The sequence below is a fragment of the Festucalex cinctus genome, chromosome 3, assembly GCF_051991245.1.
Source record: "Festucalex cinctus isolate MCC-2025b chromosome 3, RoL_Fcin_1.0, whole genome shotgun sequence".
In the NCBI taxonomy this organism is placed as follows: domain Eukaryota; kingdom Metazoa; phylum Chordata; class Actinopteri; order Syngnathiformes; family Syngnathidae; genus Festucalex; species Festucalex cinctus.
Window position 1 is genome coordinate 32,458,196 of NC_135413.1, and position 14,684 is coordinate 32,472,879.

Consider the following 14,684-nt stretch of genomic DNA (forward strand, 5'->3'; position numbering starts at 1 on the left):
TTGACCTTTTGAGGCACACATTTACATAAAAAAAATTAAAAATCTTACAAATCCATTGTTTACCACTAAGAACTGCAAGTGGGAACCAAATAACGAAACTAACATGGCAACCGTCCTGCCTGTCATCACATCACGGACGTACAAAAATGTTTTTCCGAGTCAATAAATACCAGTTTTCGTTTTCACACCAAGTACGTGAAATTGAATCATTTCCTGCGACATATTACAACACAACTTACATGCGAGGACATCCGACTCCTGACAAACATGGACGGAAATGACTCCATTTTTTTTTTTTTTTTTTTTTTTTAATGTTCAGTATGCTACAAATATTTAGAAAACAAAACAAAACACGACCTCAGTGGTGAAGCCATTGAGTGGCTTACCTCTTAAACGCCCGTCTCTTTCCTGTTGACGGAGATGCGCGACCTTTGCGACCTGAGCTGAGGTCCCGCCGCCGGACAGTTCTCGTCTCCGTCGTAGACGGCTGACGAGCGCCGCTTGGACCGAGCGGCGCCGCCGCAGGCCGGAGCGCCGCACTGCGCCATGGCGCCGCGCAGGCAGTTGAGCCACTGCTGCTTGTGGTAGACGTCGTTGACCTGCAGCGTGTGCGACTGGCCGTGCGACGGGTCCGACGAGCTCACGCGGAAAACGTTCTTTGCTGGGCGGGATGAGACGTGAGAACAAATTAAATGATGATGGTAAATTGACTTTGATTTTAATTGAATTAGTTGAGTTTCATTTTAAATTGAGTTTCATTTCAATTTCATTCACTTAGTTTAATTCTGAAAAAATGGCAAAAAAAAAAAAAACAACCAGATAATTCAGACAAAAAGCAAGAAAAAAAAAAAAAAAAATCTTAAAAAAAGGCCACGGCCAAAAAAAGAAAGGAAAAAAAAATATTAAAATAAAAAATAAAAGGACAAAAAGGTTAAAAAACAAAACAAAAATAGGACTATCTGATGGGGTAAAAAATGTCCTTGGTAAAAAGTATGGCAAAAAATGACCCAAAAGGAACAAAAACCATGACCAAAATAAATAAATACATTAAACATGCATGATTAAAAATTTAACAAATATGTAAATGTAAAAAAAAATGTACAGATAAAACAAAAATTTGGCAAAAAAAAATATGGAAAAAAACTACATTTAAAAAAAAATTTAAAAACCAAAAACAGGACAAAACAAAGTTAAAAACCAAAAACAACAGGACTATCTGATGTGGAAAAAGATGCCCATAACCACCCTTGGTGCAAAGTATGGCAAAATATGACCCAAAAGAAACAAAAACAACCATGACCAAAATAAATAATCTATTAATTGGATTAATTAATTAATTAAATTAAGCATGTACTGTTAAAACATTAACAATAAATATATAAATTACACAAAACCTGTTTAAAAAGATGGCAAAAAAGAAAAAGAAAAAACTGAAAAAAAATAAATAAAAAAAATCTACACAAATCTGACAAAGTTGCCTGGCAAAAACATGAGCCAAAATGTACAAAAACATACACAAAAACTATAAAAAGCTGAAATGAAATTACAAAAACCTGGCAAAGTATGTCAGAAAAAAAAAAAAAAAAGAAAAAAAAAAAAAAGACAAAGCTGGCAAAAATTGCCCCCCCACCCGCGAAAATAGTCAAGTGCATCGGTAGCTCTCCTTGCCCACATGCCATGGCATTACGGTATCTTGATCGCTCTCAAGTCACAGTACCAGAGTAGAACTAACAATCATTTGACTTAATGTCCCAAAACCGTGCGGTCGTTTTGTGGTTTGCAGCACAATCCCACCCCACCAATTCCCGCAATCACCACAATATCATATCCGCAATTTTGAGGAAAAAGTTTGAAAAAACGAAATAAATTGACTTGCCGCAAGTTGGCGTGCGACAAGTGCGGCCAAGTCACCTTTGTCGGCGTTGGCGAAGGCGCCCCTGAAGGAGCCGCCCATGCGGACCTCGCCGTCCTGCAGGTCCTCCAGCGCCAGGTCGCGCACCCGGATGGGCTGCCGGCACACCTGGAAGCAACTGCGCTCGTTGCGCGTCACCGGCCGCGTCAGGACCAGCAGCTCCGAGAACAGGAACACGTGCAGACGCTGCAAAATCATCATCATCATCGTCATCGTCATCGTCATCGTCATCGTCATCGTCATGATCCCGCCTCCTCCGCGCGTGTGCGTGCGTGCGTTCACCGAGCCGCTCTTGTTCCTGAGCTCGCCGTGACACAAAAGGCTCCGGCAGCTGTCAATCAACGGGTCCCGCTGCTTGTCGTCCAGATACTCCAGCTTGTCGGCGTAGTATTGACACTCCGACTCGCCTTTCCGCACGTTGATGTCCGACAGGATCTCCTGGATGATCGTCACCTGGATGACGTTCGCGATTCGCGTTCACATTCACTTCAATTGGAATTTTTTTTTTTTTTATTTTTTTTTTTAACAACTGTAAATTTCCCAGAGATGCTGCTGACCCTGGCAACTCAACTGCACCTTCGATTTTTGTTTGAAATTAAAACTTAAGGTAAGTCAACATTTCATCCTTCAGATATTTTGAAAAACTTTATTTAGTGTAGAAAACAATTGTTTGTTTTTATTTTAACTTTTGAAAACATGCTACTGCCCTTGGGAGATCCCGGAACTTGTTAGATTTTTAAAAACAAAGACATCAATTGACAAAGATAAAAAAAAAAATAAAAAATAAAAAAAAAACATTTTACTAAATCTAAAAGTTGCTCAATAAACATGCTTTAAAATAAAATTAAAAAAAATAATAATAATAAAAAAAAGATCTGGAGTTTACATTTTTTCAAAATTTTGATGCCAATATTTTCCCTTTTGAGTGAAAATGAATATCTCCTCCAAATATTGGTTATTGGCGTCCTTGACTACTTATAATCGGTAAAAAAAACTGATCAGTCTATCTCTAGTTTTTTTTTTCTAAGAATATTGCCCCCACCCCCTAAAAAAAAAAAATATATATATATATATATACACATTTATACATGGCCCTTATATTATTAATAATAATAATAATAATAATAATAATAGTAAATGTGTGGTGTGTAAATAAATAAATATATAAGTAATTTAAAAAACCACATCGGTCTCTCGATTTTCCCCCCCCCTAAGAATATTGCTCCAACCCTCGGAAAAAAATAAATATAAATATTATACGTGCCTCTAATAATAATAATAATAATAATAATGTGTTGTGTGTAAATAAATAAATAAATAAATAAATAGTTAGAGAAAACAAAAAACATATTGGTCTATCTCTAGTTTTTTTTCTAAGAATATTGCCCCCACCCTCTAAAAAAATATATTTATACGTGACCTGAATAATAATAATAAAAATAAATAAATAAATAAATAAATGTGTTACGTGTGTAAATAAATAAATATTTAAAAAAAATATCGGTCTATCTCCATTTTTTTTTAATAAGAATATTGCCCCCACCCTCTAAAAAAAATATATATATATATATATATATATATTTATACGTGGCCCTAATGCGCCGTTGCCACAAAGCAAAAGTCGGCTCCGAAATCAAATGTTGAGACGAGGATGCCACTTTACCGCCTTCTCCAGGTTGCGGCCATCCGGGTGGCCGTCCGGCGTGTGCCTCATGATCTCCCGCAGCAGCAGCGGGTACTTGACCAGGCGCGAGCGCGGGATGTCCAGGAAGCTCCACAGGTCCAGCTTGCGGCTGAAGGGCGACTCCAGGCAGCGCTGCAAAAAGTCCTGCACGCGCCGGTCCTGCTTCTTGCGGTCCAGCAGCGCCTTGGCCGCCAGCTGGTTGCTGCAGTAGTTCCGGTACGCGTTCAGGCCCGGGAGCTGCGTGGGACGGGGCCATTGCGTCACACTTTGATCACGCGAACACGGCTCGCTCGCTCGCTCGCTCACCCAGTCGATCACGATTTGTCCGATCTGAGCCACCGTCCCGTCGGCACTGGTTCCCTCGGTCAGCTTCATCAAAAGATCTGCAAAAAAAAAAAAGTCAAATCAAAGATGGCGGCGTCTACATAAAGTCGCCACGGTCTGACAAAGGCACAACTGGGTGTTTTCAATTCTCAGAAACTCAAAAATGAGTCGAGATGTGAGTGACCTGACTTAAGAGTTTGCTCTTGTTTGGCAGATTTTTTTTGCTTTGACTTGAGAGCAAAAAACAAACAAACAGAGACATAATATTTACAGGCTTAAAAATTACACCAAAAAAAAAAAAAAAAAAACATCTGCAGCTGAAGTGGTGTCTTGGTGTGTATTATACTGCCCCCAGGTGGCCAAGACAAGCACACCAGAAGGAGACACAAAATGTCCATCGAATTGAAGCAAAGACATTTGCATTCTTTTTAATTAAAACATTTTTTTTTTTTTTTATCTGAAACAGATTAATGGCATGAGGCACACCTGTGCATGCCTCAGATGGATTGTCTCAGCAGAGAGAGAAAGAGAGAGAGAGAACGAGGTGCTCACGATGCTAATCCAGCTTACAAGCAATATTTAATCGAAAAGGTCCTTTTGTGTAATCTTTGGGTTGAAACCACAAAACATGGAGGCCAAAAAGACAAAAGCAAAAGAACGCAGATGACGAAGATGACGAAGATGTGACCTTGATGCAGCGGTATGTACGCGTCCAGATCGCCGAAGATGTGCGCCAGCTCCTCCTCCGTCATGATGGACAGCTTGAGCATGGGGTCGTGATACGCCTGAGACGAGCGCACGCGTCACGTTAGGATCGTCAACAACAACAACACTCATTTAGTTTTGGGAAAAAATAATAATAAAAGCTGTCATCTTGGCATTTTGCAACCTTTCGTGCAAGCTGGAGATCCTCGATGAGATCCTGCTCGCCCCGGAACAGTTCATAAATGGCCTGAGGAAGATGCAGAAAAAAATAGGATGTCAAAAGAGACATTTTAGGCCCAATTAATCAAAAATCTGCATGAAACCGCAAATACTTCAAGATGGTGATGAGCTAATTTGGTCTGCAACACAACACAAAAGTACGCAATTCATTTTCTTCTAACTTTTTTTGAAGTGTAATTTTTCATACTTTTTCAGAAATTTTTAGGCTTTTCTGCCAAATTCTGACATTTTCTGCAAATTTGTTGACATTTTATACCATTTTTTTGTTTGTTTGTTTTAGGACATTTTATGGTCACTTTTTGGACAAATTTTAAAACGTTTTCATCTACCTTTTGTTGACAATTTAAACATTTTTGGCTGACATGTTTTGAATATTTAATTATTCATTTTGTAGTAATTCAAAAATAATTTATTAGGGCTGCACAATATATTAAAAAAAATATCAATATCATGATATTGGCCCATGCAATCTGCATATCGCAACGACATGCAATAATTTTCATATGGAATTTTATGCTTTTATCTGAATTTGAGAAATAAATAAAATGTGCATCGCCATCCAATAGTTGGACATTATCAAGATGTAATCACAATTAAGAATATGTTGACTTTGCTGCACAAAAAATGTCATTCTTTCAATAGATCATAAAAACATTATTTCCTTCAGTATATGTTAAATATCACAACAATATCGATATCGCTATAGTCAGTAACTATATCGCATGATTTTCCAATATCGTGCGGCCCTAATAATCTATCCCTTGATTGGTTATTGAACATCAAACATGCAATACAAATTATAAAATAAAATATGAAACAAATTAAAATATCAAATATGTACAAATATATAAAATATGAAATCAATAAAATATTATTAAAATAAAATGTGAATAATAAATATAAAATAAATCTAAAATATAAAAACTAGAATAGAATAAAATATGATTATCCGAAATGACCACACCTCCTGCCTCTTGATCTCCTTGGAGGAGAAGGCGTTCTTCTGGTGAGCGTCGAGCATCTCGGACCACAGCACGCTGTTCCTGCGCTTGGTGGGCGTGGGGGCCGCCATCTTGGCGCCGGCGCGCAGCGACGCGCCCGGAGACTTGCTGTCGCCTCGCAGCGACATGGACTGCGCAGCGCGGGCGTTCGCCGAAAGTCAGACATCTTATGGGCAGAATGATTTTGGTGTTTTTATTTTCTACCTGGATGGTCTGGCCGAAACGTCGCACGGCTGCGTTCTTGGAAGGCGAGATGAAGTTGACGAGCGACGACACTCTGGCAAGCGGTCGCACTTTCTTGACGGTCGGCTCCTGGCAAACGCAACAAAGTGGATGTAACGAGATCCAAACGTCACGATACCACAATATGAAGCTCACGATACGATCATGATCACGATATACATTACACACAAATGGAGTTGATACAATGAAGATGATTATGAAATGTGAAATTTAAAAAAAAAAAAAAAAAAAAAAGCATACTTTGCAAACATGTAGATTATTCTAATAAAGGAGTGCAAAATGCAGAAACATCTTCATCTTCTTCATCCTCACCTTGAGGTCAAAACTGGACAGGCTGACCGTGTCGTCTTCTTTCTCTTTGCGTTTCCGCTTCTGCGGTGACAACAAATTTTTTTAGACGCACAATTAAATGACACGTTGCCAAATAGTGGGCAGAAATATTGCTGAAGACGGGTTCGCTACACAAGCTTGAGCTATATTGCATCTCCCCCCCCCCCAAAGTCGTTACGTACAGTACACATGGGGACCAATCAAACGTCTCACGCTCAACTGACACCTTAGTCAGTGACAATTAAAAGTTGTGATATGAAATTGCATACATCTAATATCATATGTTTAATGTCATGCTATTTTCAAGAACAAGGGGTGTTTTTTTTTAAGAGTATAGTCCTGTTTTTAACTCATTTGCTCCCAATAACGTGTAAATACGTTTTTTTTAATGTTGTAAGTGTCCCAAAGACGTATTTAGACATTTGTTTGTTTTTTTATGCTAGCGCATACAGAAGGCTTTGATGCAGCCTCTCAACTGCAAAGAACGGTTGCAGAAATGGTAGTTGTTACACAAACGGCCAGCAGGCGGCAGCAGAGTATAAGAGATCAACCAAGGCCTTGTTTAAAAAAAAAAAAAAAAAAAAAGCTCATTACTCAGAATTCTGAATAGATTTGTGAATAATGCTGAAACTTGCTGCTGTAGAAGAAAAGCTAAATTACTTACAATTTTAAATAGATTTGTGAAAACTGATGAAACTTAGCAATATTCTAATGCTAATGCTAATTGCTGCAAAACGGAAACAGATAGAAACACACTTTTTCTTTCCTGATGAAAGAAGAGACTTTCATCTTTCTTTTGATAGGTTCCATGCTTTTATAGAAATTGAACACAATATTCTGTGGGCCTTGCAAAATCAGTCCAAATCCAGTAAAACAGCCGGGAGCGAACGGGATTGCGAAATGTGAAAATGGCGGCGAGTGAATGAGTTAAGAGAATAAGACATATTTTCCCGATAAAGGTTTGTCAGAGTAAAGATAGAATGGAAAATAAGAGAAAATAAAGTTGACGTGTAATGACTCTCCTCGTTACACGTTGACGTCAAAAACAACTTGTCAGTTTTTTTTTTCCTATCATGACAATATACGTCTTTGCTATTGTTAAAAAAAAATAATACACTTTTAAATAGAGCGCGATTCTCATAACATTACAATTTTTTTTCTAAAAAAAATAAATAAAAAATTATAATAATTTGCTATCACAATACTGCTCCACTTTTCTTGAAAAAAAATGCAACTTTTTCATTCCTAGGGCAAAAGTTGAGGAGCCACTGACCTGTTTTAAAAGGTAATATGATGTTGATCACGTCCTTACCAGACTGAAGTCCCAAGGTGTCCCTGGAGTGAGAAATGTGAAGGAGCTTCCTCTCTGCAGCGCAGGCCTAATCGGTGGCACAAAAACAACATGATTACAACACAGCACACACTAGTATTTACATTTTAATACATCCAATGAAACGATAGCACAATATTGTATAAACAGTACACATAATAAAACAAAATGGAAGGAATAAACCGAATTTTCTTCTATTAGGATTGTGTTTATAGGGCTGGGGATTAGGAATGGATTTGAACCATCCACAGTGTATTTACAAAGCCGGGCGCAGAACCCTGATGCTAAAAAAAAAAAAAAAAAAAAAAAAAAAAAGTTACGCAAGGAACAGACTTTTCATTGTTGTTTCAGTGCGGTCTGAGTGCTCAGTGGATGACACCCACGGGGTGTTATGAACAAACATGTGTCATACTTTTTTTTTTTTTATTATTCAATCAAATTCTATATATTTAGAACTTTGGAGTAGACATACAGTAGATGGAATATGTTTTATTTCTAAGTAACAGCAAGACTCTGCTTTCAAATTAGGCTTGGCAATAATGGCCATAAAATAAAAATATTTTCCACTACCACAAAACACAACGTAGAACTGAATACATTTAACTTTTGTCTATTGAAAACAATAACGAGTTTTTCCACGTTCTTCTTGTGTACTTGGCAAAATATTGATGACCTGGATGCACATACCTCAGGTCAAAAGTGGATAAATGACTTCTTTTTTTTGTGTGTGTGTCGGTCGCATTAATAGACATCATATCTTTTGGCGAATTTCAGTGCCATGCAAAACAATGTGAAAATGATGCCACTCGTGTTTGTAGTCCATTTCTTCACTTCATTTGAAAAATAACTGCTTACTAATAGCGACAAAATCGAGAATTTGTCAATACTTACTGTGCTTTTACATCCCTTGTCTTTAGAGCCATGTCTGTTTGTTTGTTTGTTTTTGCTAACTGTTGTGTTTTGAATAAGAACTGTTGCGTTTGTTGGCATCAGGAAATTCATATAAACACCAGGTTTTTTCTCATATATTAAATTGGAACAGATTTATATTATTTTTCTCATACACGTAATAAGTACGTAAACAAACACGAGAAAATAAGCTTTAGATAGATTTGAAGAAAAAAAGCTGCGTCGTACGTTGAGATGTGTAGTCCGAAATTCCGCGACTCACATGAACGCATCCGTTTTATCAGCTCGCAAACAGACACAAATAAGTACAACAACTTAAATAAGAAGTGAATGTAAATGTAGTTGTAAACAAGTTGACGCACTTTTTGGAGTTATTTCTTCGGAGTGTTCTCGGCGACGGCTCGGCGAGGCTGCAGACGCTGGCGGTGGACAATCTCGATGACGTCCGTCGAAGCTTCTGCTTTTCCCCCAACGTCTCTGCTGTCTTCACGTCGTCGCTTTCTTCCATTCCGCGGCGGACCTCCTTTTAATTAAGTTTTAAAATTAAAAACCTTGACGTGGACAAGAATGGCGGAAATTGGTTCGGGAAAACAGTCGGCGAATTGTAAAAGGAACAAGGACAACAGAATTGTTGAAGCTGAGCACGCAACACAGCACGGCGGAAGTTTGAATATGGCGGATTATTAGAAATGGACCAATCGGAGAAGAGCTCGCAGCAATGCCGCGACGGACCAATCAGAGAAGCGCTACCAGATGTCCTGCACAGCGATTGGGTGGAGCCGAGGAAGTAGCATCAAAACCGTTCACGTATATACTCGGAGATTAAAATAATAATAATAATAAAAATAATTTAAAAAAACGTTACTCGGAGACTGGTATATATATATATTTGTTTTTTGTTTTTTGTGAAAACAACAAAATAGACTCACTAGTTAAAGTGTTGAATCGAATCTTTTATTCTTTTATTGACAGCAAAGCAAACAAAAACAGTATATGCGTAAAAGATATAGAAATAACTTAGGACTGCAAAAAAAACAAAAAAAAGGAATTTCAGTATGGCTTTAATATAAATAAAAAGATACATAGATTAAATATTGTCAGCAAAGAGTTGGGAAATGACTTAACAAAAATAATAATAATGTAGCATCTGAAAAAAGTACACATTACTTACATTGTATAAAAAACAAATGGTCTGTCTGAGAAGGAATTTTGTGGGGGGTTTTCCAGGCATATTGACATTAATTTGCAGTAGGAATAAAATTACAATAAACAGCCACACCAAGGGCCTTCATACTGTCTGAAACAAACCTAAAAACAAACAAACAAACAACAACACAAGAAGAAAATGAAATCCTAATTTTCTGCATCAAAGGTCTTCCACTGTGTTGGATATTATCATATTGATATTGTGTGAGCAAAGCCGCAATGCTGAAGTGAGATAATTACATGTCTGACATTTAACAGAAATACATATACAGTCAAAAAAAAAAAAAAAAAAACATGTTTCCTTGAATGTCTCATTTGAATTTTTGTCCTCAGACAGAAGAAAAATCCAATAATATGAAAATATGAATATCACATAAAGCTAGATGCGTTCTCATCAGTTGCATTATTGCTTTTTTTTTTAAATGCATTTCTTGAATTTTAATCAAAATGGATGATGTATATAAGGATTTGTATTGTTAGCCACACAAAGACACAGTTTGAAAATATGTATGTAATCCAATGACAGCAACCGAGTCACAGATAGACAAATTCTAAAAAAAAAAAAAGCACTATAATGACTTTATTCGTTCATTAATTTTGCATTTGGCTCCCCACGCTGTATTTCATTCCATGCAAAAATGGAACAGCACCATCTACTGGATCGAGTGGGGCACTGATTCATCACTGCACTTTTTCTAAGAGGGAAGAAAACATCTTGGCCCACTTGAATTGAACGTAAACAAACTTGACTTACGCCTCCTCCTTGCGAGTATATGTCCCAGTGTGTTTATGTTTTGAAGTTGACAGTCCGCCTCCCAGAACCCTGATTTCATATGGTGCTAGAAGACTCGCGTCAAACATCTACGTCACCAAATGAAATCAGTTTCCGAGTGCAGTCCTGAGAATCCGAGTGACTGTGAAGGCTAGGTTAGGTTGCCATGGCAACACTAGTGGCTCAAATCTGATTGGACAAAGAAAAAAATAAATAATTACTTCAATAAAATGCAAGTTAAAAACTGCAACAACGACATCATACTAACCAGAGATGCTGATTAAAGCTATTTTTCCAAAAAGGCGGCCATTTTGTTACTCCCATCGCTCTCAAGCGGTACAAACACACTGATCTGTATGTATGACTGGATAGCCGATAATCCATGCACGCCCGTGCAAGCCGTTGAAGTCACAGGGCGGCCATCTTGTTACTCCCACTTCGCGAGCAGACTACTGTATAAACTATACAGTATACGTACACATGAGACATATACAGCTCATGGGCAGTTAGTATAAGGCCGGAGGCGGGGTGGTAACTATTTTTTTAACAAGTAGAAAAAAAAATTAATAATAATAATAATCGAACTATTCGAAATTGGCTGGACCAGGTTTTGCTCTGACCCAACCAATCAGAGGATAGAAAAGTGCTGACATCACGGAGGACTCATTTGAAATTTGATTGGTCAATATACACCAATAAATAAAATTAATAAATAAAAATAATAATAAAAGAATGAATAAAAATGATAAATGAAAGGATTAAAAATAAACAATAAATAAAAAATAATAAAGAAAAATTGGTCAGAAAGTCAACACAAGGTGTAAATGAAGCTCACTGCTTATGCTAGTCACAAATAAACACACTCTAGTCTCTAGAGTCGCATCAACCCTCACCCTGATTTTTTTCTTCCGCTATGCAGCATTAAGGACGCGTCGTCATCTTCCATTCAGGTCAAGGGCAAGCGGAGGTTGTTATTGTGACATTATTGAGTGTATGAATTATTACTGTGAACACGGGCAGACAGAAACATGGAAGGAAGAAGGCTCTGGAAGACAATAAGGAGAAATCGGTGATTGATTCATCAGGTCTGAGCTGGCAATTCAAGTTTCACCTTTCCAAATTCAAATGACTTTTTTTTTCAGTGTTATCATTCAGGAACTAAATAAAGAAAATAAAAGAGAGACGTAAGAAATGTCAACGTGTGGTCATCAACCTGCACAGTACAGCTGCTGTTTTATCATCATCATCGTCGTCATCCTCATTATTCAGTCTGGGGTCATCATCATCATCATCATCATCATCAGACTGAATGAGTCAGGCGGTGGTTCACTGCAGGCTGATGGAGATACGGGACTGATTGTGAAGGCGTCATTGGCAGAAAATCTGGGACAGCAAGGCCTGAACACGATCATAAATTCGAATATCTGGTCCATGAAATTGTTTTCATTTCTTCCTGGTAGTCTGATATCTTCATTTGAAGCCGTTTCTGTCGGCTGCACTGTTTTCAGTCCATGCATGTGGATTGTGGAGGTCTGTTTTTTTTTTTGTCCAATCAGATTTCAGCCTCAGACTGTTGCCATGTGACTCTAATCTGCCCTGCGCCGTCACAATCACTACTAGCAATGGGATTTTTTTTTTTTTTTAAGCAATCACATTTCAAATTCATCCTTAAGGGGCCAGTGCACTGGCTCTCGATGACATCAGCATTTTTCCATCCTCTGATTGGCTGCTCACAGCTAAAGTGGCTACGATCAACTTTGACTAGTATAACATATTAATATATTTAATAATGATCATTTCTGGTCAGATGACTTCCTGTAGTTACATTTTGTTTTGTTTTTATTTTATTAGCTATGCATTGATCATGAATAGGAGTGTGGCAATATATTGGTACTGCAATAAATCGTGATACTTTGCCTCCCGATAGATGATCGATACACCTACGCAAGTATCGCGGTATTTGTAATTAATATACAGCCACTATAACGGCTCCATTGTTCATGACTTATTGAGCAATTACTTGGCGGGCCACCAGGGGGAGCGCCTCATAAGAGTGGCGGGGAAATGGACGCAAGTCTTCAGCCAAAGAAGAATCAGACAAATTCTCGTCTGTGAATATAAAATAATCCTTTCATGAGCCCCAAGGGGGGAAATTAAGGTTCCGTAGTAAATTAATGTTCAATATAACGATAATATTTGCGAGCATGTGCTTAGAAAGGCTTAAGAATGTGAAAAGTGTTCCTGGGAGCTCCCTTGGAGGCTTTTGAGCTCCAACAGGTGTGACATTTTGCTTCCTTCCTGTGAGTGTGGACGCAGAATCTGATCTGCTTCAAGTTCCAGGGGAAAAGAAGCCAACATGACTCAGGCCCAAAAAATGACTTATTAAAGTTCATCCGTCGACGTGATGCTCAACTTGAACCGTGAAAGGAAATAAATACACTTGATGTTGCTCCAGTGGACAAAAGAAGATAAAAGCTCGAGGCGGTCTCTCTCTTTTCAAGATGGAAACGCAATCTTCGGCTCACTTATCTTCAAATCGCGTTCACTTGAAGTGCAAAAACAGTTCGGAGCCAAGCAATTTACCGGCACTGAGTCACCACGAGGGGCTGCACTTTGCCAGATAGGAGGGGGGCGGGGGGGATTCAGGCCGTTTTGGCCACTCCCACTTGTAGTTTACGAAGCATAAAACGAGTAGTACACTTTGTGTGATTAAAACAAGCACATAAATAAAAAACAACAAAAAATTCACAGAGGTCATTTTTTTCCCCTCCCAATTAATACTTTTTTTTTTCTTTTTCTTTTTGCTGAAACAGACTAAGGCATTTCCATTCATTTTGATAAGGAGCAATTATTTGGTATAAATTAATTAATTAATTCATAATTATTTGCTGAAACAGACAAATGGCATTTCCATTCATTTTGATTAGGAGCAATTATTTCAAATTAATTAATAATAATTGTTAATACTAATAATAATTCATAGCTGTGCTACAGAAATGAAGTGGGTTTTCGTTAGTATACAAGGGTTCTAACTGTATGCCCTGTGGTACCCCTGCGACACCAACTCTCATCAAGAAATCATTTTTCTATATGCATAAAGAATAAATAGAACACACATACCGTACAATAGATGATACTCCTTCTTCGGAAGACGCCGGTCATCCGTCCATCACTGTTTTCCAGATGAAGGGACAACATCGTGTGTGCGCGTGCGCGCGCGAGAGATGGAGAGGAGGACTGCTCCGATTACTTTCCTCGATCTTTACCGTCAGTGAGCTGTTTATCCTTCTGCTTCACCACTTTTAGTGAGGCAGTGAGTCAACATGCTCTCTCTCTCTCTCTCTCTCTCTCTCGAAAACGTGCAAAGAGAAGACGACGGCGACACATACACGCACGTCGAGCATGACAAAGCACATTTTTCCTCATCACTCACTACGTAAGAGTAAGTAAACAAGCACAAATGGCTTAGTTAGTGTACATCAAGTACGTTTTTCCAAGTTCATCTGTAGATTTATTTTATGACAGCGTCCTTATATTTGAGAACAGGTGTTCGTATTTTCAAAACTAAATGATAAAACGGTGTATTTAAAACAACCACATAGCTTCGTAGCCTCTCAGTCCATTAGCTTAATGCTAATGCTAAATGGCATCCATGTTGCGGTGCTGTCACGCTTTGAGCCAGGGATGGCCACATGGCATAGAGGGCTGAGATGCCCGGTGGTAGTTCACAAAAGCACAATATTGATTTTTTAAATTTATTATTATTATTTTATTGATTCACAAAAGCACAATATTGATTTTTTTAAATTTATTATTATTTTATTGATTCACAAAAGCACAATATTGATTTTTTAAATTTATTATTTTATTGATTCACAAAAGCACAATATTGATTTTTTAATTTATTATTTTTTATTGCGTCACAAAAGCAAAATATTGATTTTTTAAATTGTTTTCATTATTATTATTATTATTATTTTATTGATTGACAAAAGCACAACATTGATTTTTTATTATTTTTTTTTTTA

At 37.7% G+C, this 14,684-nt stretch overlaps 1 protein-coding gene and 1 long non-coding RNA gene across 4 annotated transcripts; both read right to left on the minus strand.

The window, feature by feature from the left end:
- Positions 1 to 286: 286 nt before the first annotated feature.
- LOC144016501 (neuroepithelial cell-transforming gene 1 protein-like) lies at positions 287 to 9,349 on the minus strand. Its single transcript, XM_077517714.1, has 12 exons — positions 9,041 to 9,349; positions 7,752 to 7,818; positions 6,422 to 6,481; positions 6,071 to 6,178; positions 5,830 to 5,997; positions 4,810 to 4,872; positions 4,609 to 4,705; positions 3,903 to 3,979; positions 3,576 to 3,833; positions 2,195 to 2,365; positions 1,912 to 2,098; positions 287 to 661 (listed from the first exon to the last, which is right to left on the minus strand). Exons 1-12 carry the CDS (start codon positions 9,184 to 9,186, stop codon positions 390 to 392), a joined length of 1,674 nt encoding a protein of 557 aa, XP_077373840.1. The 5' UTR covers positions 9,187 to 9,349; the 3' UTR covers positions 287 to 389.
- Positions 9,350 to 9,618: 269 nt separating this feature from the next.
- LOC144016510 (uncharacterized) lies at positions 9,619 to 14,039 on the minus strand. Of its 3 annotated transcripts, XR_013282934.1 has the most exons (4): positions 13,777 to 14,039; positions 11,870 to 11,992; positions 11,550 to 11,701; positions 9,619 to 10,845 (listed from the first exon to the last, which is right to left on the minus strand). It is a non-coding gene; the product is annotated as an uncharacterized LOC144016510 (long non-coding RNA). The 3 variants fall into 3 exon arrangements; XR_013282932.1 differs by having other exon boundaries at positions 9,619 to 11,701; XR_013282933.1 differs by having other exon boundaries at positions 9,619 to 11,701; positions 11,870 to 12,054.
- Positions 14,040 to 14,684: the final 645 nt, after the last annotated feature.

Bases quoted from the DNA above. Each gene is read 5' to 3' on its own strand.
- LOC144016501 (XM_077517714.1), bottom strand. From the start codon at position 9,186: ATGGAAGAAAGCGACGACGTGAAGACAGCAGAGACGTTGGGGGAAAAG. The intron at 7,819-9,040 runs GTGCGTCAACTT...GCCACCGATTAG, and splicing joins CGAAGAAATAACTCCAAAAA to GCCTGCGCTGCAGAGAGGAA. The intron at 4,873-5,829 runs GTGTGGTCATTT...CATCTTCCTCAG, and splicing joins AGGAGATCAAGAGGCAGGAG to GCCATTTATGAACTGTTCCG.